Source organism: Beta vulgaris, chromosome 7 (genome assembly GCF_026745355.1).
Source record: "Beta vulgaris subsp. vulgaris cultivar EL10 chromosome 7, EL10.2, whole genome shotgun sequence".
NCBI classification, from domain to species: domain Eukaryota; kingdom Viridiplantae; phylum Streptophyta; class Magnoliopsida; order Caryophyllales; family Amaranthaceae; genus Beta; species Beta vulgaris.
In genome coordinates this window covers 55,633,498-55,653,941 of record NC_079208.1, presented here as the reverse complement: position 1 = coordinate 55,653,941, position 20,444 = coordinate 55,633,498, and the positions used below count along the sequence as shown (strand labels likewise).

Sequence of the window (20,444 nt, the reverse complement as noted above, 5' to 3'; positions counted from 1 at the left end):
TATCCTTGTCCGTCAACAATCTAAAGAACGACAAGATAAACTCAAAGCAGAAATAAATATTGTAAAGAGAAAAAGACTTTTTTGAATAACGCAAGGCATTACCCGAGCCCATCAACTAAGCTATTTTCTCAAAGCACACATTAACTAGGCTAATTTTAAAGAAAGACAAGATAAATTCTTGTCCGTCAACAATCTAAAGAAAGACAAGATAAATTCAAAGTAGAAATAAATATTGTAAAGAGAAAAAAGACTTTTTTAAATAACGCAAGGCATTACCCGAGCCCATCAACTAGGCTATTTTCTCAAAGCACACATTAACTAGGCTAATTTTAAAAGCATACTAATACCAATCTTTTTTGAGGACTCCCAATCAAAGGGAGATCATATTATCAAGTCGTTCGAAAAAATAGAGACAATGTAATTCAACAATCATCCACCAAAAAACTTAGGACAATCTCTCAAAATTGAAAATGAGCTAACGCACAACATGAGTAACATTATAATAACATTAATACGTACCAACTGGGGTCGGCGTGAGTAGGGGTGCTTATCGAGCGAGCCGAGCCTGAATAGCACTAGGCTCGGCTCAAGCTGGTTTAACTTTTCATGGGCTCGGTTCAGCTCGTGAGCTCGCCGAGCTTGGGGGAGCAGAGCTCGTAATTAGAATTTGCGGCTCGAGTTCAGCTTGTGAACTCGATTAGGCTCAGGCTCGGCTTGTGAGCTCGTTTAGGCGTTTTGGATTTTGATCCTTCAAGAGTTACTCTTCTCTATCTTTTTTGTTTTGTTTGTCTTTTTTAATTGTTTTTACCTTTTCTTTTTATCTTTCTTCTATTATATACTTTAGTTAATATATTAAAAAAAAATACTTAATATAATTTTTAATATGTCTAAATAATTTTTAATATAAAATATTTTTTTAATATAAAATATTTTTTTAGTATAAAATACAAATCGAGCTATTCACGGCTCAACTCGTTTAAGTCTCGAGCCAAGCTCGAGTTGAGCTTCACCGAGCCGACCCCGAGCTGCTCGCGAGCTTGTCAAGCTCATTATCACCCTAGGCGTGTGTGGTTAATGATCTCTCGCCCTTTGACCAAGGTCCGAATTCGAGCTTGGGTATGAAAAAATATCCAACTGGGAGGGATGCATACTCCTGCGCGAGATTAGTCCTCTCACCTAATGCGGTGGAAAATTCCTCGTAGTAGGACCAAAAATAATAACATTAATACATTAGACAAATAACAATTTTGATACTACTAAATGTTATAAAAACCCTTTTTTTTATAAGATTATAATAAGTAATACTATAATGTTTAGTTCAATTTCTTCTCCTCATAAAATGATTAATTTACCTTTTTTCTGAGTGCAGCCTCCCCAGCTAATTCCTAACATGAATAATGAAATCGAAATCGGTAAAATTTGTTGTTTGTTCCCCGCTAGTTTCATAAATCCCCTACTTCCCAGATTTCATACAATAATAAACAAATACTACAGTAAATCAGAAAAAAAACACACAAAAGATACATTTCTTTCACGTTGTCCTTTTTTTGCTGCGGTTATTATTCCTCCATAATCAGTAAAAACCGCTCCTTTAGCAACAAAAGGCAACGAATTTACAAATAAGTCTAAACCCATTTCATCAGATTTTACCATACTCATCCAAAAAATACATAAAAAATAAAGTTATCTTTTTTCTTAGATTTCCTGAAATAAAATAAAATGACACTTTTATTCCATGATTCTTATATCATTATGATGGTGGGTTCTTACAGTTCATCTAATTGTTTAATCTTCTATTATTGTCCGCAGATCTTACTTTTCGGAGTCAAAGTTGGAAAATTTAAGTATTATTTAGTGGGCACACATTAATTTAGAGTGTGACTATATCTGATAGACTGATACTACACTCAAGTTCAGTTTTTTGGCTGCCTAAAAGATATGGAAAAGATAGAGAAAAAAATGGGAGGTGGGAATTTAGTTTTTGCTGTTAATGGAGAAAGATTTGAGATACACAGTATTGACCCATCAACTACTTTACTGGAGTTTTTGAGGACCCGGACCCGTTTTAAGAGTGTTAAACTTGGGTGTGGAGAAGGTTATCTTAACTTAACTCTCTCTTTATGAGTTTAATCTTCAATTTATTTTATAGTATGATGTTAATGATATGATTTTTGGTACTTATTTGTTGAATTGGAATCAATGAGATAATTGCAGATTTTGAAGGTTTAGTGATACTTTTAAGTGAAAATATGTGTGGTTAATCTGTGATTTAGGAATGGAGTAATGGACTGTGTGTGCATGTGGGGTTTTGAGATCCTTTCTAATGAAGTTAAGGTGCTATTTTTAGCTGTTTTTAGGATAATCATATCAAGAGAATCATATAATTAAATAATCAATCATACTTTTTTTAGTATGATGTTGATGATATGAATTTTGATACTTGTTGAATTGAATCAATGAGATAATTGCAATTTTTGAAGTGTTCATGATATTTTTTGAAGTGAAAATATATGTGTTAATTAGTGAAATAGAAATGGGCTGTGTATGTGTGTGTGTGGGGTTAGAGATCCTTTCTGATGAAACTTAGGTGCTCTTTTTAGCTGATTTTGGGATTTTTCATTTATGTACTTGAAAGTACAGATAATCAATTATATCAAGAGATTCCTGTGTATGACAGTATGAGCACTTGAGTCAAGGTGAAAAGAAAAGGCTGTACTAGAGCCGGTATGAATTTACAGTCCGTTTGGTTGCTGGTAATAATTGGTGGCAATGGTACGTATCTATCTGTAATTTGGTAAGGAAATTGAGTTCATGTACATGGTGATTGTTAGGACTCATATCACAGAACTTTATCCCCGAACATATGTTTTTTTCTTCATAAGTTTCCATCGTTATCGAATTTTCTTTCAGTTTTTTACTTGTATATTTATTACCACCACCATAATTAATTATTGCCTACAGCAAGGGTAGTTAATTGTAAAAGAAATATCATGGGTGGACAGGAGAGTGTTCAGTCGGTGAGCATAGGGAAGAATTGGAGGGTAAAAGTTCTACTTTGATCGAGAAAAATATAGATTCTATTGTGCATTCAGTAAATCAAGGGCTAGTTGAGTTTTTCTATTGCGAAATGAACTTTATCATTCTCGTTTAAGATGGCTTCGCTAAGTGTTCTAAAAGATAATAACGTCATTTGAAAAATACAACAGTTCCCATATCTGTATTCTGAAAGAAGGTATAGTTTATTGGTGATGATCTAAATTGAGGTTTTCCTTAATATATTCCTTATCGATTTTTATTAAAATTATACATTGAACACAAGTGGTGCGTAATTGCCACTTTTAGAATTTGCTTGGTTCAGTGCATCCTTTGAATCTTTGTGAAATCATATCTTTATTCGTGGAAAGTACGATGATGTACTGGCAGAAATTGGTCGTGACTATTGTTCAATGTCAATACAGGTGGTTGTGGGGCTTGTGTTGTGCTGCTTTCCAAATATGATCCCGTGAGCGATGAGGTGGAGGATTATACAGTAAATTCATGCCTTACACTTCTTTGTAGTATACATGGTTGTTCCATTACCACAACCGAAGGCCTTGGAAGTCAAAAAGAAGGTTTTCATGCGATACATAAAAGACTTGCGGGCTTCCATGCCTCTCAGTGTGGTTACTGTACTCCTGGAATGTGCGTCTCTCTCTTCTCCGCTCTTGTCAATGCTGAGAAGAGTGACGGGCCAGAATCCTCTCCTGGGTTTTCAAAGCTTAAGGTTTCTGAAGCAGAGAAAGCCATAGCTGGAAACCTCTGTAGGTGTACTGGTTATCGGCCTATCGCTGATGCTTGCAAAAGCTTTGCAGCAGATGTGGATATTGAAGATCTAGGATACAATGCCTTTTGGCAGAAGGAGGAGAGCAAGGAACTCAAGGCGGGTAGGTTACCAGTTTATGATCGCAATTGTCAGGTATCGACATTTCCTGACTATTTGAAGGACGAATTAAAGTTTAAAATGCTTTTGGATTCGGGAAAATATTCTTGGTATACTCCTTTTAGCGTCGAGGAGCTCCAAAGCAAGCTGGAACTGTGTGATGCTGGCGATGTGGGTCCAGGTCGTGTCAAATTAGTTGTTAGTAATACAGGTACAGGCTACTATAAGGAACTAGAAGGGTGTGACACATACATAGATCTAAGGTACATTCATGAGCTCACCATGGTTAAAAGAGATCTTAAAAGCATCCAAATTGGGGCAGCTGTTTCGATCTCTAAGGCTATTGTAGCTCTGAAAGAGGGGGACGAAGATACAGTGACTGAGGGCAGTATATCCGTGCTTAGAAAAATTGCTGCCCATTTTGAGAAAATTGCTTCGGGGTCCATCAGAAATTCAGCAAGTATAGGTGGAAATATAGTTATGGCACAGAGGTGTGGATTTCCTTCTGACATTACTACTGTTCTCCTAGCTGTAGATTCAAGTGTGGAGATCATAAGAAGCTCAAAAAGGGAGACCATAAAGTTGGAGGAATTCTTGGGAAGGCCTCCCCTAGATTCAAAGAGTATAATCGTATGTGTCAAGATTCCAATTTGGGAACCTTCCTCAGGATCAAATTGTAAACTTATGTTTGAAACCTATAGAGCCGCACCTCGCCCTTTAGGAAATGCATTACCTTATCTGAATGCTGCTTTCTTTTGTGAAGTTTCTCCAAACAAATCTGATGTTGGCTTCATGGTGAACAAGATTCAGTTGGCTTTTGGTGCATATGGAACTAGGCATGCAGTGCGGGCAAGAAAAGTTGAAGAGTTTTTAGCTGGAAGAAATCTTGATCATGAAGCCCTCCACAATGCCATTAATTTAGTTCGAGCTACTGTGGTCCCGGATGACGGCATTTCACATCCTTCCTACCGGATAAGCTTAGCCGAGGCATTTATTTTTGAGTTTTTGCAAACTTTGGTCGAAACTGATATCCGAGTTTCTGGTTTATGCTTGAATGGATATATTGATTCTCAGTCGGGAACAGATTATGGACTCCAAAAGTACAGTAGGGAACCTCTGTTATTACCTGCAAAACAGGATATTATGCCCAGCGCGGACTATCATCCTGTCGGGAAGCCCATTGGCAAAACTGGAGCTGATCTCCAGGCATCTGGTTTGTTTGCTTTTATAGCTGCCTATGATGTCCTTGTTACTTGTTGAAAAGGATTGGTTTTGGCTCTTGTTTGATGAGGAAATTATTGAACCAATTTGTAGGTTAACTAACAGGGCGTATCTGCATGGCTTTGTCATTTTTTTAGTGACTTCTTTTGCATAAGAAAGCTGATTTCCGTGTTGTGTTATAGTACAAGTAGGCAAGTAGGCTACTTAAAAGAGCAGTTATAATGTATGAGCACCAGTTATACCAGTTACTGTTTCCCCTTTTTCTTATTGCAGCAGCGTTGTCTGATCTTCTTTAATGTATTTGAGTTGCCATTTACAGGTGAGGCCATATATGTTGATGATATTCCTTCTCCAGAAGACTGTCTTCATGGAGCATTTATATATAGCATAAAGCCATTGGCAAGGGTAAATTGTGTGAGATATGAGTCTGAATCATTTCCAGTTGGAGTTATTGACATTGTTTCCTATAAAGATATTCCACGTGGGGGAAAGAATATAGGAGCCAAAACAATATTTGGGATGGATTCGTTATTTGCTGATGATCTCACACGGTGTGCTGGTGAAAATATTGCATTAGTCGTAAGGCTCTTGTTTTCACTGTCTTTTCCTTTTCTCTTTGTTAGAATTCTGAGGTTTACTTGCTCATCTGAAGTTTACTCATTTATCTGAGAGCATTATAGGTTGCAGATACACAGAGGCATGCTGATAATGCAGCAACTAAAGCAATTGTTGACTATGACATAGAAAATTTAGAGCCACCTATCTTAACAGTCGAAGATGCAGTTGAAAGGTCTAGCTTCTTTGACATCCCATCTTTTATTTGCCCTGAACCGATTGGTGACTTTGCCAAGGGAATGGCGGAGGCTGATCAGAAAATTCTTTCAGCTGAGGTATCTCTCATGCATTTGATATCTATTCTTTTTTATTTGTTCAAGTAAATAATGATTAATGCTACACTGACTACAATAAACCGAATTCTTATAACTTAGCTATTCCGCGTTGGTAATATTTGTAGATCAGGCTTCCGTCACAATACCATTTCTGTATGGAGACTCAAACTGCCCTAGCTATTCCAGATGAAGATAACTGCATGGTGGTTTATAGTTCTAATCAAGCTCCAGAATTTACACATTCTGTGATTGCAAGTTGTCTTGGAGTGCCTGAAAACAACATTCGTGTCATCACAAGAAGAGTCGGAGGAGGTTTTGGCGGAAAGGCAATGAAAGCTACCCATGTGAGTGTATTGGCTGTAAATTGGTGATTTTATTAACTCTCTCTTTGTGTTAGGATTAAGTTGATGATATCTTGTTAAGTATAAGTATTGTTAGTAGATGTAGCTTGTTTCCCAGACTAACCCAAAAGTTTTGTTACTTGGACTCTTGTCATACACCTATATGTGCCCAAGTGTCTAAATCAAGTAATGTACGGAATTTTGTCATAATCAGGCAAAAATGAAGTGTCAAAGTTTCCAAACTCATGTTCGAGTGTTGAGCATTTGACTCACATACTTGTGGAAAATAAGAAGTCCAGATAACATAGCCCTCAAAGTGTATTCAGGCTATAAATTTTTGATATTACATCTATCTCTAATTAGCAAATGAACTGCATCTTCTGGAAGATGGCAATAGGAAGTTGCATGAGCTACCCGAATATGCTTTATCTAGATTTTCGTAGCTAGGTAAATATTGAATGCTGAAAAATGACTTTGTAAAGGCTCAATATATTGTAATATACTAAGTTGGAAAAGCAGAAAGTAAGGCATTCCACTGATGCAATTATCTGTTGGTTACTTCCACACTTCCACCTCACTTTTTTTTTTATGACCTGGTATTCTTGGTCTTGTAGGTTGCAACAGCTTGTGCACTAGCAGCACACAAGCTTCGTCGTCCTGTCAGGATTTACCTTAATCGTAAGAATGATATGATAATGGCAGGAGGACGACATCCAATGAAAATCAATTATAGTGTGGGATTCAAATTAGATGGGAAGATCACAGCGTTACATCTTGATATTTTGATTAATGCGGGTATATCAGAAGATATTAGCCCAATGATGCCAGCAAACATAGTGAATGCTCTTAAGAAGTATGACTGGGGTGCTTTATCATTGGACATTAAATTATGCAAGACAAATCATACAAGTAAGACTGCAATGCGAGCTCCTGGTGAAATACAAGGAACGTTTATTGCTGAAGCTGTGATTGAACATGTAGCTTCTACCCTTTTGATGGATGTTGATGTTGTTAGAGACAAAAATTTCCACACATTCGATAGCTTAACTTTGTTCTATCAGAGTGCTGCTGGAGAGCCGAGTGAATTTACTTTACCCTCAATTTGGGATAAACTAGCTTCATCTTCAAGCTTTGAACAAAGAAAAGAGATGGTAAAACAGTTCAACATCACTAATAAATGGCGTAAAAAGGGAATTTCAAGGTTACCCATTGTGCATGGTGTTTTACTGAGACCAACCCCCGGTAAAGTCAGCATACTTCCTGATGGGTCAGTCTCTGTGGAAGTAGGAGGGATTGAGATTGGTCAGGGTCTATGGACCAAAGTAAAGCAGATGGCTGCTTTTGCCTTGAGTTTTATCAAGTGTGTTGGAAGTGATAAACTTTTAGATAAGGTGCGTGTAATACAAGCAGATACATTAAGCATGGTACAGGGAGGGTTTACTGCTGGAAGCACAACCTCTGAGTCTAGCTGTGAAGCTGTTAGGATTTGCTGTAATACATTGGTTGAAAGATTAACCCCACTTAAGGAGAGACTGCAAGAACAAATGGGATCATCTATTAACTGGGAAACACTAATTTCTCAGGTAAGTACTTGTTAAAGGTCCTACATGATAGGCTCTCTTTTCTCTGTTAACTGTAAGTAATGAGTTTCATTACTTGAAGCCTACATGATTACCATTGCTGTTTTGCGCTGTCCTTCCCTTTCTCGATTGGAAGTGCACTAATTTTTATGCTTCTATTGTTATAATTTTTTTTTTCTATTGTATATAAGCTTAGAATCATAGGCAGCTGAGTGGAAAATTTTACCGTGCAAGTTGGTTAAATTTTGATTGACTTCCATTACTATCTCATCACCTTGAAGTCTTAGGGGGGGATAAACCTTCTAGGAAGGACTCTTCTATTTTCAATAATTACTATCTGAGATGTACAAGTAAAGCAGGACACCGATACCGATTACTATCACGTTTCCTGCTTCTCCTAGGTAGAATAATCAGATGAGTTTTAGTTTTCTATACAGCTCATCTGCTTACAGAACTTTTTGATTCCAATAGAAATCATTTCTTACCGTCTATATGTTACTCCCTCCGTTCCCCATTGCCATCTTTAGTTGTAGGCTCATCAATCGTCTTATTTTATGTAGATAGCGTTATCCACTTCACCTGTTACCTCGCTGTATAAATGTTTGCACAAAATAAAGCTGAAGTTGTTTCATTGAAGAATTGTATCCAAATTTCACTTCTTACTACATACTATTTGAGTTGCATCAGAAACAACTAGAATCATCAATTGAGCATCAGATGTGAAGTCAAATTTTCATCTCTGGTATAGAAATGTTGAATTTAAATCTCACAATTAAACTCTAATTGCAGGCCGGCTCACAAGCAGTGCATTTGTCCGCTAGCACTTATTTCGTACCTGATTTTACTTCCATGCGATATCTAAACTATGGAACTGCTGTTAGTGAGGTAAAGTTTGTTAAGAACAACAATCTTATTTAAGTCTCCCTTCACTGAAAGCATTTTTTTGTAACGTTTGAGTAATTGGTGTACTATTGCTTCCATCAAACAAGCATTGTCCTGCTCGGAAACATTAGTTAAACGAAAATCACCTAGGAATGAGATAATCCTCTCGAGGTGTATTTCTGATGGTTCCACTTTATTTCCACAGGTAGAGGTGAATATACTGACGGGAGAAACTGTTATATTGCGATCGGACGTCATTTATGATTGTGGACAGAGTCTAAATCCTGCTGTTGATTTGGGACAGGTTAATTTTAGCAGCATTCTTATTGTACTACTTGAAGATAGTGCTTACAATATACTCTATCCATTTCTAAATAGTTGTATCACTTTGACTTTTGCACAATCCACATACAGATCACTTTGACCATATTTTTTACTACTATATATAAACCAATTGTAGTTTTGCAAAACATTGTCGACTTTGTCTGAGTGTATAATTTTGAAAAATCAGCTTTTTCTCAGAGTTTCTTTTTGTTATAAATTACTTAAATACATAAAATGATGGTCAAAGTTATGCATTGGCGGTTGTGAAAGTCAAAATCGTTTCTATATAAAATGGTGTACTCTGCATTTTGCAGTTTAAGCCAAGACTTCAATATGTTTCCAGGATTATGTGTAGACTTACCTAAAGTCTAGAACTTCTGCACTAATTAATTTTATGGTTTTGTATTTCTTACAGATAGAAGGGGCTTTTGTTCAAGGTATTGGCTTCTTCATGCTCGAAGAGTACCTAGCTAATCCTGATGGTCTGGTGGTTGCTGATAGCACATGGACATATAAAATCCCGACAATTGATACCATACCAAAACAACTAAATGTTGAAATCCTGAACAGCGGACATCATCAGAAACGGATTCTCTCATCTAAAGGTGTGTTCATACTGTGACCCGCCTTTTTGATCCCCTTGAAGATTTCTCAAATCCATGCTTTATGCCAGTTTGCAAAAATCCTTATGGAACATTTTGCTTTACCACTAGGACCTCTGAGGCTCTGACTAAAATACTTTTATCCTCTGAACTGTTAAATAGGAAAAAAATTCCTCTTATAACTGAAATTTAGGGTGCATTCTCTTCCCATTAAAAACTTAAGTTCCCGGGCTGATTAAGTTTAATATGGGCTTCCTTTCAGGTGCAAACATAAGGTCAAAATCAGGGTTGATCAAATCCAATAAGGTTTAATAAGCTTAGTTTAAATAAGTTTAGTTGAAGAGAAGTAGTGAACACACTTATAAAAGGAGGCTTTTTTTTTTTTTTTTTGGCAAAAACAGTATTCTAATTTTAATTAAGATGTGATCTGATTCATTGATATGTATTTAAACAGTAAAAATCTTCATCATTCTTATATTTGGCTTAACTGCAGCATCTGGAGAGCCACCAATGCTGCTAGCAGCATCAGTTCACTGTGCAACCAGAGCAGCTATCCAAGAAGCCCGAAAACAGCTTGCTTCTTGGGGTGGCTTGAACGTCAATGAAATTGATGTCCCGTTTCAATTAAGTGTCCCTGCCACCATGCCTGTGGTTAAGGAGTTTTGTGGCCTCGACGTTGTTGAGAGGTACTTGAACAGTTCATTCGTGACTAAGAGTAACTGATCAGCAAATAGCCTTCCAAACTCTTTTGGTTTTTGAACCTTCAGCTCGTGACATATCTTTAAAATAGAGCTATGTATAAGTTTTATCATAGTGTTACAGATTAGATTTTACTGAGGAATGTAGACTGTAGAATGATTTTTAGATAAAGTTGATATGCAAGTAATAAAGGGGTGTCCATGGTGTTCTATGAGACGCCGAGAAGAGATGGTATCCAATCAAGAAGCTTGACAAGCTGAAGAATAAGAGAACATGAAGGTTGGTTGATCCATAAAGAAGCTTGCAACTGTAATCTACAATAAATGTGTAGTTTGGTATATTTACGTAATTATGTTGTCAAAGGCACTTAGCATGTCTATCTTCATTATTTGTTTGTTAATGCTTTTGATATTTGTGTAAAGTAAGTGAAATTTAAGCTTCTTCTAACCTTTCACTTTGCAATATTATTTTCTTCCAAGTTCAACCACTGTAGAATTATTAAATCTTACTCCCTCCGTCTTTTTTTATTTGCTACAAGCACTTTTTCACAAAGACCAAGGAGGGAGTGGGGACCATTGACATAAATGGAATTAACAAAAAAAACAAATAGGTAAATTGTGGGACCTATGTATTATATATGGAAACATTTACAAAATCAAGAAGGGAGTGATGACAAATTTGTAAATAAAGTGTGGGACCTATGTACTATATATGGAAATGTTTGCAAATGTAGCAAATAAATTGAAACACCCCTAAATGGCAAAATGTAGCAAATAAAAAAAGACGGAAGGAGTAATAGCTTACTATACTAATTTGTGTCAAATCAATGCACCTGTGTACTTGAAGCTTCTTCCTAGGAGTTTTTGGTTTAGTGGTGTTTTGGTTTAGTCTAAGAGTGGGTGGGTTTTAGTTCAACAGTGGGTGGGTTTTCTTGGATAATGGGTGGTTTTCTTGCTCAATAATGGGTGGGTATTCTGGGATAATGGGTGGGTTTTCTTGCACAATGTGTGCTGCAAAACAATGCTGGGTTTATACTTTAATTCAACAATGGGTATGTTTTCTTGCTCAACAGTGGGTGGGTTATTAATGGTTTAAGTAATGTATTTTTTTTTTTTTTTTTTTTTTTTTTTTTTGACAACAAGTACAAACAAAAGTTAAGAGACAATTCTACCTAATCTAGCCGCAGTCGCCAGAGCATGGGCGGGGGCAACTACATCTCTACTCACTTTATATATTTTACAGCTAATAAACTTGTTGCGAAGTGCCTGAATGTCATGGACTAAAGTGGCTATTTCAAAAGGATATTGGTTATTACTAAGGACTTGGACAAGCTCTTTGTTATCTGAACAGATATGGACATAATTGATTCCGTGATCAATTGCTTCACATAGTCCACGCATAATAGCATGTGCTTCTGTTTGTAGGGCGGACGATGCAATGACCGTAGCATTTCCTTCAAAAATTTTGATGTTGTTGAAATGGGCTGACCAACCAATTCCCGCTCTTGGATGATTCTGTTTTCGACGCTTCCAAGCACCATCAACTAAGATTATGCAGTGTTCGTTGGACTGATTACCTTGTAAATTTGGCTCCGTATCTCGAATTTTATCGTCGGTGGATGAGAGAGGAGGTTTTCTTTCCCTGAATTTAGTACTTTCATCCAATTCTTTAAGGAGGGATGTTTTGATTTCTGCGATAGCCAAAGGGTTGACATCTTCATTCCTGAAGACGACGTTATTTCTATGAAGCCAAATAGCCCAAAGAGTTGCAATGAACTCAGATATACGAGATGACTTAATTCCATCTTCTTTCCAAAACAATCTAAGGAAATTTTTAATCCAGTCTTCGATTGGTATGAAGGGGGTGGGGCGGTTTAAGTAATGTAATCCTTTAATTACTTCAGGTTCATCTACACCATGGATCATATACACTTCTACTATCCCAATATCTAAACCTACCTTGCAAAAATCCATCACCTCCTTGTCAGTGTAAACCCTAACTAAACTTGTTCTAAATTTAACCCAGACAAGCAGTAATACATAAGACAATTTGAGTTATACTTAATCAACATATCAAGAATATATTTCCCCTCAAACCTATTTCAGGTTTGGAGATAAAACAACCCAATGCCACATTTTAATTGTAAACCTAGCATCCATGGTATTAGAGCAAGAATCAAACAACAATTACCCTAATTTCAAACTGCTCAGCTATCATTGGAAAATAAGAAAAGGGGGAAAATGTAAATAAAAATAATGAAAACCTAGATTTTTCCTTTTTCGGTGAATATTGAGGTCTCCGATGTCATGAAAGGTACGGACTGCACCAAGTGCTATTCTTTAGGATGTTCTGGTGATAAGTCTTACTTGGGGTTGTTTGGTGCACCAAAGCTATAGTAAAGGTTGTTAAGGCCAATTTTGCCATGAAGAAATGATGGGATCTTCATTCAAAATTTTTGTGTAATTTGTGTAGGTGTTAATTATACTATAGGACGAAAATTGTAAAGCAACATAGATAAACTAAAGGCATATAAGTTATACTTACTCTGTTCTGAAATAAGTGAAATTGAGAAAAGTGTTTCACTTATTTCAAAACGAAGAAAGTATATTTTTATTGTTTAATTGTATTAGAGTTAAATGTTGTATAGGATGCTGATACAAGTACAAGTCACAATAGCCAAGGACCCTTGGGTCTAATAATATGACTTCCTACCTCTCATATGGGAGACCAAGGGTCAAATCTAGGTGGAAGCAAACTTCAATGTTATAGGCGAAGTTTGAAGCTTATTAGACCTTTGGGTGAATGATCGTGTACGAGGGCAGTTTAGAGGGAAAATCTTCTTACCGAAGAATTCTCTAAATGGGGTTCAAAAAAAAAGTCACAATGATAAAGTATATTATGAAGGTAGAATGACAATTTTTTGTAATACCCTTTTAATTGCAAATATTTAGCAGCTTCAATTTATTTGCAACACTATGAAAGAAGTACTAACGAATTCTTTATTAATCCAATTTGATATTTTCTAGCTCGATATATACTCTCCTTATTTTTCTAGCTTGATAGATACTCTTCTTGTTTTTCCTAATATGATAAAATCTGATTGAAAATGAGTAATAAGATCATATACTTGTACCATATAATACGTCTTGCAGGAGAAAATTGAGACAAATATTTGGAAAGAGTAAATGTTACTCTTAACAAAATAATTTATCAATAATGTGTAGAAAGAGTTACTCTAGGCTCTATGCACTAAAAAAGCACAAACTTTGGAAATGAGACCGTTCATGCTCAACGGTAATGTATTGACTCTGATTTAGATCTTAGTTTAGTACCATATACTTATATTCTGTCCCCTTTTAAAATGTGGCAACGCTCCAAATTCTAATGTCTAAATCTCCCCAATAATAAAAATTGAACACTGTACTCGCTATGCTTTTCAATTTATGGACTCTTATGCAATTTTTAGAGAATAAAAAGATAGATAGTAAAAAGAAAAGGAACCCATGTGAGTGAAGAGAGTTAGAGAGAGTTTATTGTCCAAAAAGGAAGTGTAGCAAGTAATGTGAAACTTCTCACAATAAAAAGTGTAGTGAGTATTATGAAACGGAGAGAAATACGAGGGAGAGGGCGTAACTCAGTGGAGTACTTCCCCAAATTTTAGAGCATTGTCCAAGATTTGGATCCTTATTTCAACAATATGTTGGGACATTTATTTCTGAGCTGTTTACAGTTTAGTCTGAACCCAACTTTTAAGCTGGCGTGTCCGGGAGACTAGTAGCCTAGCAAGAGTTGATCATCAGACCGATTATCCTTTCTAATAAAAAACAAAAAATAAGATACTTCATGAAAGTACAATTTCACAACGAGCAAAAAAATTAGTAAAGATTTTAAATAATTTACCATTAGTAGACAAAAATAAAGGCGGTTTCTTATTTTTCTTCCCTATAAAAAGCAGCTGATAGTCTGACATTTTTTGCCACTCTCCCCTGTTTCTCTCTTCCCACCTCCCCACTTCCCCACTTTCTCTCTCCTCAATCAATCAACTGCACAACATTCTTTATTTTTGTTCTTCATTTTCACATTTCATTAATTTTCTTTGAGTCACACTTGAAAAATAAAGTAAGTAAAAGAAAAACATTATTATCTCTGTTTTTGTCATTTTCATTTTGAGCAAGCTCAAATTTTTTCCCATTTAATCACTTATAAATTTGCTTAATTTATTCATCTTTAATCCCTTTACAAGATTGTTTCTTTATTTATTTGTTCTTCATTTTCTTCCCCTAATTTCATTGTTTATCTTTATTATTTTTTGACATTTTCAGATTTTTAAGAGAGAAAATGGGGAAAATGTTACTACCCCAGGTGGGATTTTTGCTGTTATTCATATGGGTAAGTTTGATAGAAGCAGAAGATATGAGATATAAAGACCCAACATTGGCAGTTAATAAAAGAGTAAATGATCTTTTATCTCGGATGACTTTGGAGGAAAAAATTGGTCAAATGGTGCAAATTGAACGCAAAGTTGCTTCAGCTGATGTTATGAAAACCTACTTCATAGGTATATATATAACCATCTCTCATTTTATCATTAATCTTCTTTAGTTAATTCAATTTATACCCATTTTTACATTTTAATTGGTCATTTTGATTTTATGTTTTGGTGAAATGGGTATTTGTTAGATTTTGACTTATATATTGTAATTGTTGTATGACTTTCAATAGTTGAGTTAATATAAAAATTTGAAAAAAAAAAGAATGGATTTTTTTGACCTATGACTGATTTGGTTGATACCCATTTTGATTAATGTATGAAGTATTTGAATGTGGTAATTAAATTTGGTTTATGGATTGGATTGATGTGAAAAAGATGGAAAATTAAGAAGGGGTAAATTTGTTGGTAATGGTGGTTACTAAGGAATATTTGTTGGGTTTGTTTTTGTGAATAGGGAGTGTATTGAGTGGAGGTGGAAGTGTGCCTGGTCCTAAGGCATCTGCTGAAGCTTGGGTGAATATGGTTAATGAATTCCAGAAGGGTTCACTGGCTACTCGTCTCGGTATACCGATGATTTATGGTATTGATGCTGTTCATGGCCACAACAATGCCTACAATGCCACCATTTTCCCTCACAATGTGGGGCTTGGGGTCACAAGGCAAGCATTATATCTTGTGCTATAAATGAAGAAGTATTAAATTTATTGTGTCTTGTTATTTTAGGCTGTTTTATTAGATATTTGATTGCATATTTACCACAATCTTGATAACTACATAGGAGTACTTTGATCAGTATTATCTAGTTTTGATTAGTATAAATCATTTTTGATCAACAAAAATTGGTTCTGATTAGTGGAAATTTACTGCAAACTAATCAAATTTATCTATTGAAAAGATAAGTTTATGAATATGAGCTATTTGCTTTAACAAAGTTATGTCTACAATAAGGTTATGTAGTATGCAACAGTTTAATGGGTATGATAGTTGAGGAAAATTAAATGTGGCTATGATATAAAGTGTAAGTAAGATCTTGATTAAAATTTTCACTGCTAAATGTAGTTGTAAACTATGTGTTGGAGCAAATTGGTGATGTATTCTTGCTCTAATTGATCAGGGACCCTGAACTTGTTAAGAAGATTGGAGCTGCTACTGCACTTGAAGTTCGAGCAACCGGGATTCCCTATGCTTTCGCCCCGTGTATCGCGGTTTGTAGGGATCCGAGATGGGGACGTTGCTACGAGAGTTATAGTGAAGACCATAGGATTGTACAAATGATGACTGAGATCATTCCAGGCTTACAAGGAGATGTTCCTACTAATTATCCAGAGGGTTTTCCTTATGTTAATGGAAAGTAAGTATCCTTTACAATGATAGTTCTTTTTTTCCGAAGTTACTCTACTTTTAAGCGTGCTTATCATGTTTTTACAACATATTTAGTCGTAATTAATAGTGCATTTCCTTTCGAGAATGTCTTTTATCAACATTTTATGTGATTCAAAGTTTCAAATAAGTTTTAAACCATGATATTTAAGGTGTATACTATATATAGTTTGAATCTAAGCATGATTTATGACTTTTGACGACACAAATCATCTTTCATTAGAATTTTGATGATACGACAAGGATTAAAATGTAATTAACATGTGATTAGGCGGTGAATTAAAAAAAGTCTTAACATCTGCATGTCTGGTATAGCGGTGCTTACTTTTTGTGACAAGTAACGTGAGAACAACTTTCTATTAGTTTTCTTGCCAAAAAAAAGAAACTTTCTATTAGTTTGAAGCACGTTCTTGTACTTGGTCTTACCAGTAAACCACCCATCATTCACACTAGATATATCTCATAAAAGGCCAGCATATCTAAATTTTCTCACCCACCCTCCCAAAAAAAGGAGAAAAAGTACAATTGCAATTTTGATACTTCATACTTCCTCCGTTCGTTTTAAATGCAACAAAGGGATATTATTTGTGAGATATAAAATATTACTTTGTTGCATGTAAAACGAAATGGAGGAAGTATAAGACATGTAGAGACTACAGACACAAAAATCTTGATCACTAAATTCCCAGTTGTGGAAAAAGCTCAAACTCTAATACTTAATAACGCTGTATCACTTTGCATTGATTTGGTTGTCATTTGAATTCGTAATTCAGACAGAATTACAAGATAGGAATAAAACTATGTAAGGGCCTTTGAGGATCGGTATAAAAAGTCTAGCATATATTGATAAATGAATATTTGAATTTTTTACTTAGACAAATTGGTATGAAAATAACAGTTCCGACGTCATATAAGCCTAAAGTTTAATTTGTTAGAGTCCCTATATTACAATCCATTATGTTACCAGAGACATTTTTATCTCTTCATAATAATTTGTGAAAGACCCCCTTTTTTAATACTCATTTTAGGCTCATTTTTTTGCTTGAAATTGTAGATTAGGAAACATCCACGGCTACAAGACTTAATTTCTTATTTTAGAAATGGCAGCAAACTGAAAGGGTATAATATATCATTTTATTGGCAGTAATTGATGGTTGTTTGTTGATTTGATTAGGAAAAGTGTAGCGGGTTGTGCCAAGCACTTTGTGGGTGACGGTGGTACGCAAAAGGGAATCAATGAGAACAACACTGTGATCTCCGCCAAGGAGCTTTTTAGCATCCATATGCCAGCTTACCTCGACTCCATAAAGAAAGGTATTGCAACAGTTATGGTGTCTTACTCTAGCTGGAATGGTGTGAAGATGCATGCTAATCGCAATCTTGTCACCGGTTATCTCAAGAATAAACTTAAGTTCCATGTAAGCAGAAAAAATTTCATACTTAATCACCGTTATCAAAACAAAATGTTGGAAGTTCAGGAAACATGATAGCTGCTTTTTGTCAATGTTTTAATAGGGATTTGTGATATCGGATTGGGAAGGAATTGACAGGATCACCTCTCCTCCTCATGCTAACTATTCGTACTCCGTCCAAGCTGGAGTTCAAGCCGGGATTGATATGGTCAGTACGAGTTGATTTTCAAAATGTTGCAAGTCTAAATAACTGTAGCGACTCATTAACTAGGACTCGCTGTTTGACTGATCTGTTATTGACCCGGCCAGACCCACCCAATAAATGATTCGACTGAGTTTTACTAATCTTATAAGGACGTCGTGCAGGTGATGGTTCCAATGAACTTCAATGAGTTCATCGATGATCTTAAGTTGCAGGTGAAGAACAACGTCATCCCCATGAAGAGGATTGATGACGCTGTAAGGAGGATCTTAAGGGTGAAATTTGTCATGGGCTTGTTCGAGAACCCAATGGCTGACCTCAGTCTCGTCAATGAAGTTGGCAGCCAGGTTTCTATTCTTCCAAATTCTTTTAAATTTTTTCGCTTGTTGATTTTTTCTGTCTCCTTTTTTCCTGTACTTAAGTTCAATGCTCTTGAGCAGGAGCACAGAGAGTTGGCAAGAGAAGCAGTGAGAAAATCCCTAGTTCTTCTAAAGAACGGTAAATCGGCTTACAAGCCATTACTTCCACTTCCGAAGAAGGCACCAAAGATACTTGTAGCAGGAACCCATGCCGATAACTTGGGTAACCAATGTGGTGGATGGACTATTGAATGGCAAGGTGCTAATGGCAATGACATTACATCAGGTACGAAGTACTTCATACTTACATCAATATGACCCATCAGTTTTCAAGTGTCAAAACTTGTTATGAGAAGAATTAGGCTATTTGGCATTACAGTTTGGCAGAAAACAAAAGGTTACTCAACACTTCACTTTATAACACATTCTTTCTCTCTTTGCTTGAGCCAAAATAATGGGTTTTATCACTTTATGTTCCCGGCCAAACTGTTTTTCTTTTGAGAATAAAAAATGAGGAAAAACCAAAGGATAATATGTAAATCTTACTATCTTTTATGTATTTAAAAAAAGTATATTGTTGATTTGTTGTATATAGGTACAACAATATTGACTGCTGTGAAGAACACGGTTGATCCAACAACCCAAGTAGTCTTCAACGAGAACCCAGACCCAAACTTTGTCAAGTCAGGTGGATTTTCGTATGCCATAGTAGTTGTAGGAGAGCCACCCTATGCCGAGACAAATGGTGATAGCTTGAACTTGACGATTCCAGAACCTGGCCTCAACACAATAAAGAATGTTTGTGGAGGTGTCACATGTGTGGTGGTGGTCATCTCAGGCAGGCCCGTTGTTATCCAACCTTACTTGGCAACCATTGATGCCCTCGTTGCTGCCTGGCTGCCTGGGACTGAAGGCCAGGGTGTTACTGATGTGCTGTTTGGTGACTATGGATTTACTGGCAAGCTTGCACGGACATGGTTCAAGTCAGTTGATCAACTACCAATGAATGTGGGTGACCCACATTATGACCCGCTATTTCCATTTGGGTTCGGGCTTACTACGAATTCTACCAAAGGATACTAAAATTTAAATATGTAAGTGATAGTACTAGTAGTAGTATTTGGTGTTGTCAGTAGGTTTGAAAAAGTTATTCTAAAGGATACACCCACAATTATTTCATGGTTGGGTGAACCTAAGAGTATTGTTCTTGTACAACTGGTGATAGTGACCAAAATTCTTGTAGTCATGAAATTTTTTGACTTCTCATTTATCTAAATTATTGATTCATGCAAAACAGAAGATTATGTTTACATATTCCTGTCAATGTTAATGAGACTGCTATGATTATTCAGAGCTCTTCGATATTCGGCCTATATTACAGCTCACAAGAGGGGAATGTACCATGCAAGTTTGTAGATAATGGTGATATTCTAATAAAATCAGCAAGCCAGATATGATGAAATTGGCAATCTCATATATAACGAAAGTGTTTACTCAGATTACCAGGGTTAGATGAAGGTGAATATTGTCATGAAGTGTTTCTGCCTTCTGTTTTGTGCTCAATGCTATCTGGCTGACTTGCAGTCCAAATGTGGTTATATACTACTCTTGAGCATTGTTTTGGACTCTTTTTGGGCAAACAGTCTATAGTAGGGGTGTTAGTGCTGCCTGGCTCATAAACTAATCGAGCTCGGCTCGAAATTTTCTAGAGCCGAGCATAGCAAAGTTTGATTTTTTGCGAGCAGGTTTGAAATATATTTTAGCTATATTATTTTTTATATTACACAAAATAAATGAAAAGTTATACTTAAATTATGCATGATACTTGTGAAAAACTCAAAGTAGTCTAAACCTATTTCTATAGAATATGTATAATATAATTTTTTTTAACTCAACTGAGTTTTAAGGTTAATTGGATTAGAAAATATAAACTTGAAATTGGCTCAAGTTCGAGTAAAAGTGTGACGAGCCGAGCCGGACAACTCCAAGCTTGGTCTCGATTTCGCTTGTTTTCACCCCTAGTCTTTTAGTTAAGCAAAATTCAGGCGTAATCCCAAAAAAAACAAAAGAATGCAAAAAGAACAGGGAACTGAAGTACAATATTGTCAAAGTGACAATTTTTAAATAGAAAGATTTTTTAG

General features: G+C 35.9%; 2 protein-coding genes across 5 annotated transcripts; both read left to right on the top strand.

The window, feature by feature from the left end:
- Positions 1-1,567: 1,567 nt before the first annotated feature.
- On the top strand, positions 1,568-10,846 carry LOC104899897 (abscisic-aldehyde oxidase). 4 transcript variants are annotated; one of them, XM_057390925.1, is made up of 11 exons: positions 1,568-2,095; positions 3,459-5,132; positions 5,460-5,719; positions 5,821-6,030; positions 6,156-6,374; positions 6,986-7,954; positions 8,741-8,836; positions 9,039-9,137; positions 9,573-9,762; positions 10,022-10,065; positions 10,253-10,320. In XM_057390925.1, exons 1-11 carry the CDS (start codon positions 1,939-1,941, stop codon positions 10,277-10,279), a joined length of 3,945 nt encoding a protein of 1,314 aa, XP_057246908.1. In that variant the 5' UTR covers positions 1,568-1,938; the 3' UTR covers positions 10,280-10,320. The 4 variants fall into 4 exon arrangements, with proteins under 4 accessions (XP_057246908.1, XP_010685490.1, XP_010685491.1 ...); XM_010687189.4 differs by lacking the exon at positions 10,022-10,065 and adding an exon at positions 2,678-2,772 and having other exon boundaries at positions 1,955-2,095; positions 10,253-10,846; XM_048634171.2 differs by lacking the exon at positions 10,022-10,065 and adding an exon at positions 2,641-2,772 and having other exon boundaries at positions 1,955-2,095; positions 10,253-10,846.
- A 3,574-nt stretch (positions 10,847-14,420) lies between these two features.
- Positions 14,421-19,602, top strand: LOC104899896 (uncharacterized). The gene is made up of 9 exons (XM_010687187.4): positions 14,421-14,577; positions 14,781-15,016; positions 15,405-15,609; positions 16,065-16,301; positions 17,505-17,748; positions 17,846-17,950; positions 18,109-18,291; positions 18,385-18,589; positions 18,899-19,602. The coding sequence occupies exons 2-9, from the start codon at positions 14,797-14,799 to the stop codon at positions 19,384-19,386; spliced, it is 1,887 nt and encodes a 628-aa protein (XP_010685489.1). The 5' UTR covers positions 14,421-14,577; positions 14,781-14,796; the 3' UTR covers positions 19,387-19,602.
- The last annotated feature ends 842 nt before the right edge of the window (positions 19,603-20,444 follow it).

Excerpts from the sequence above, each read along its gene's own strand:
- LOC104899897 (XM_010687188.4), top strand. The coding sequence starts at position 1,939 with ATGGAAAAGATAGAGAAAAAAATGGGAGGTGGGAATTTAGTTTTTGCT. Across the intron at positions 5,720-5,820 it reads GTGAAAATATTGCATTAGTC|GTTGCAGATACACAGAGGCA; the intron begins GTAAGGCTCTTG and ends AGAGCATTATAG. Across the intron at positions 7,955-8,740 it reads GGGAAACACTAATTTCTCAG|GCCGGCTCACAAGCAGTGCA; the intron begins GTAAGTACTTGT and ends CTCTAATTGCAG.
- LOC104899896 (XM_010687187.4), top strand. The coding sequence starts at position 14,797 with ATGGGGAAAATGTTACTACCCCAGGTGGGATTTTTGCTGTTATTCATA. Across the intron at positions 17,749-17,845 it reads AGAATAAACTTAAGTTCCAT|GGATTTGTGATATCGGATTG; the intron begins GTAAGCAGAAAA and ends ATGTTTTAATAG. Across the intron at positions 18,590-18,898 it reads TGGCAATGACATTACATCAG|GTACAACAATATTGACTGCT; the intron begins GTACGAAGTACT and ends TGTTGTATATAG.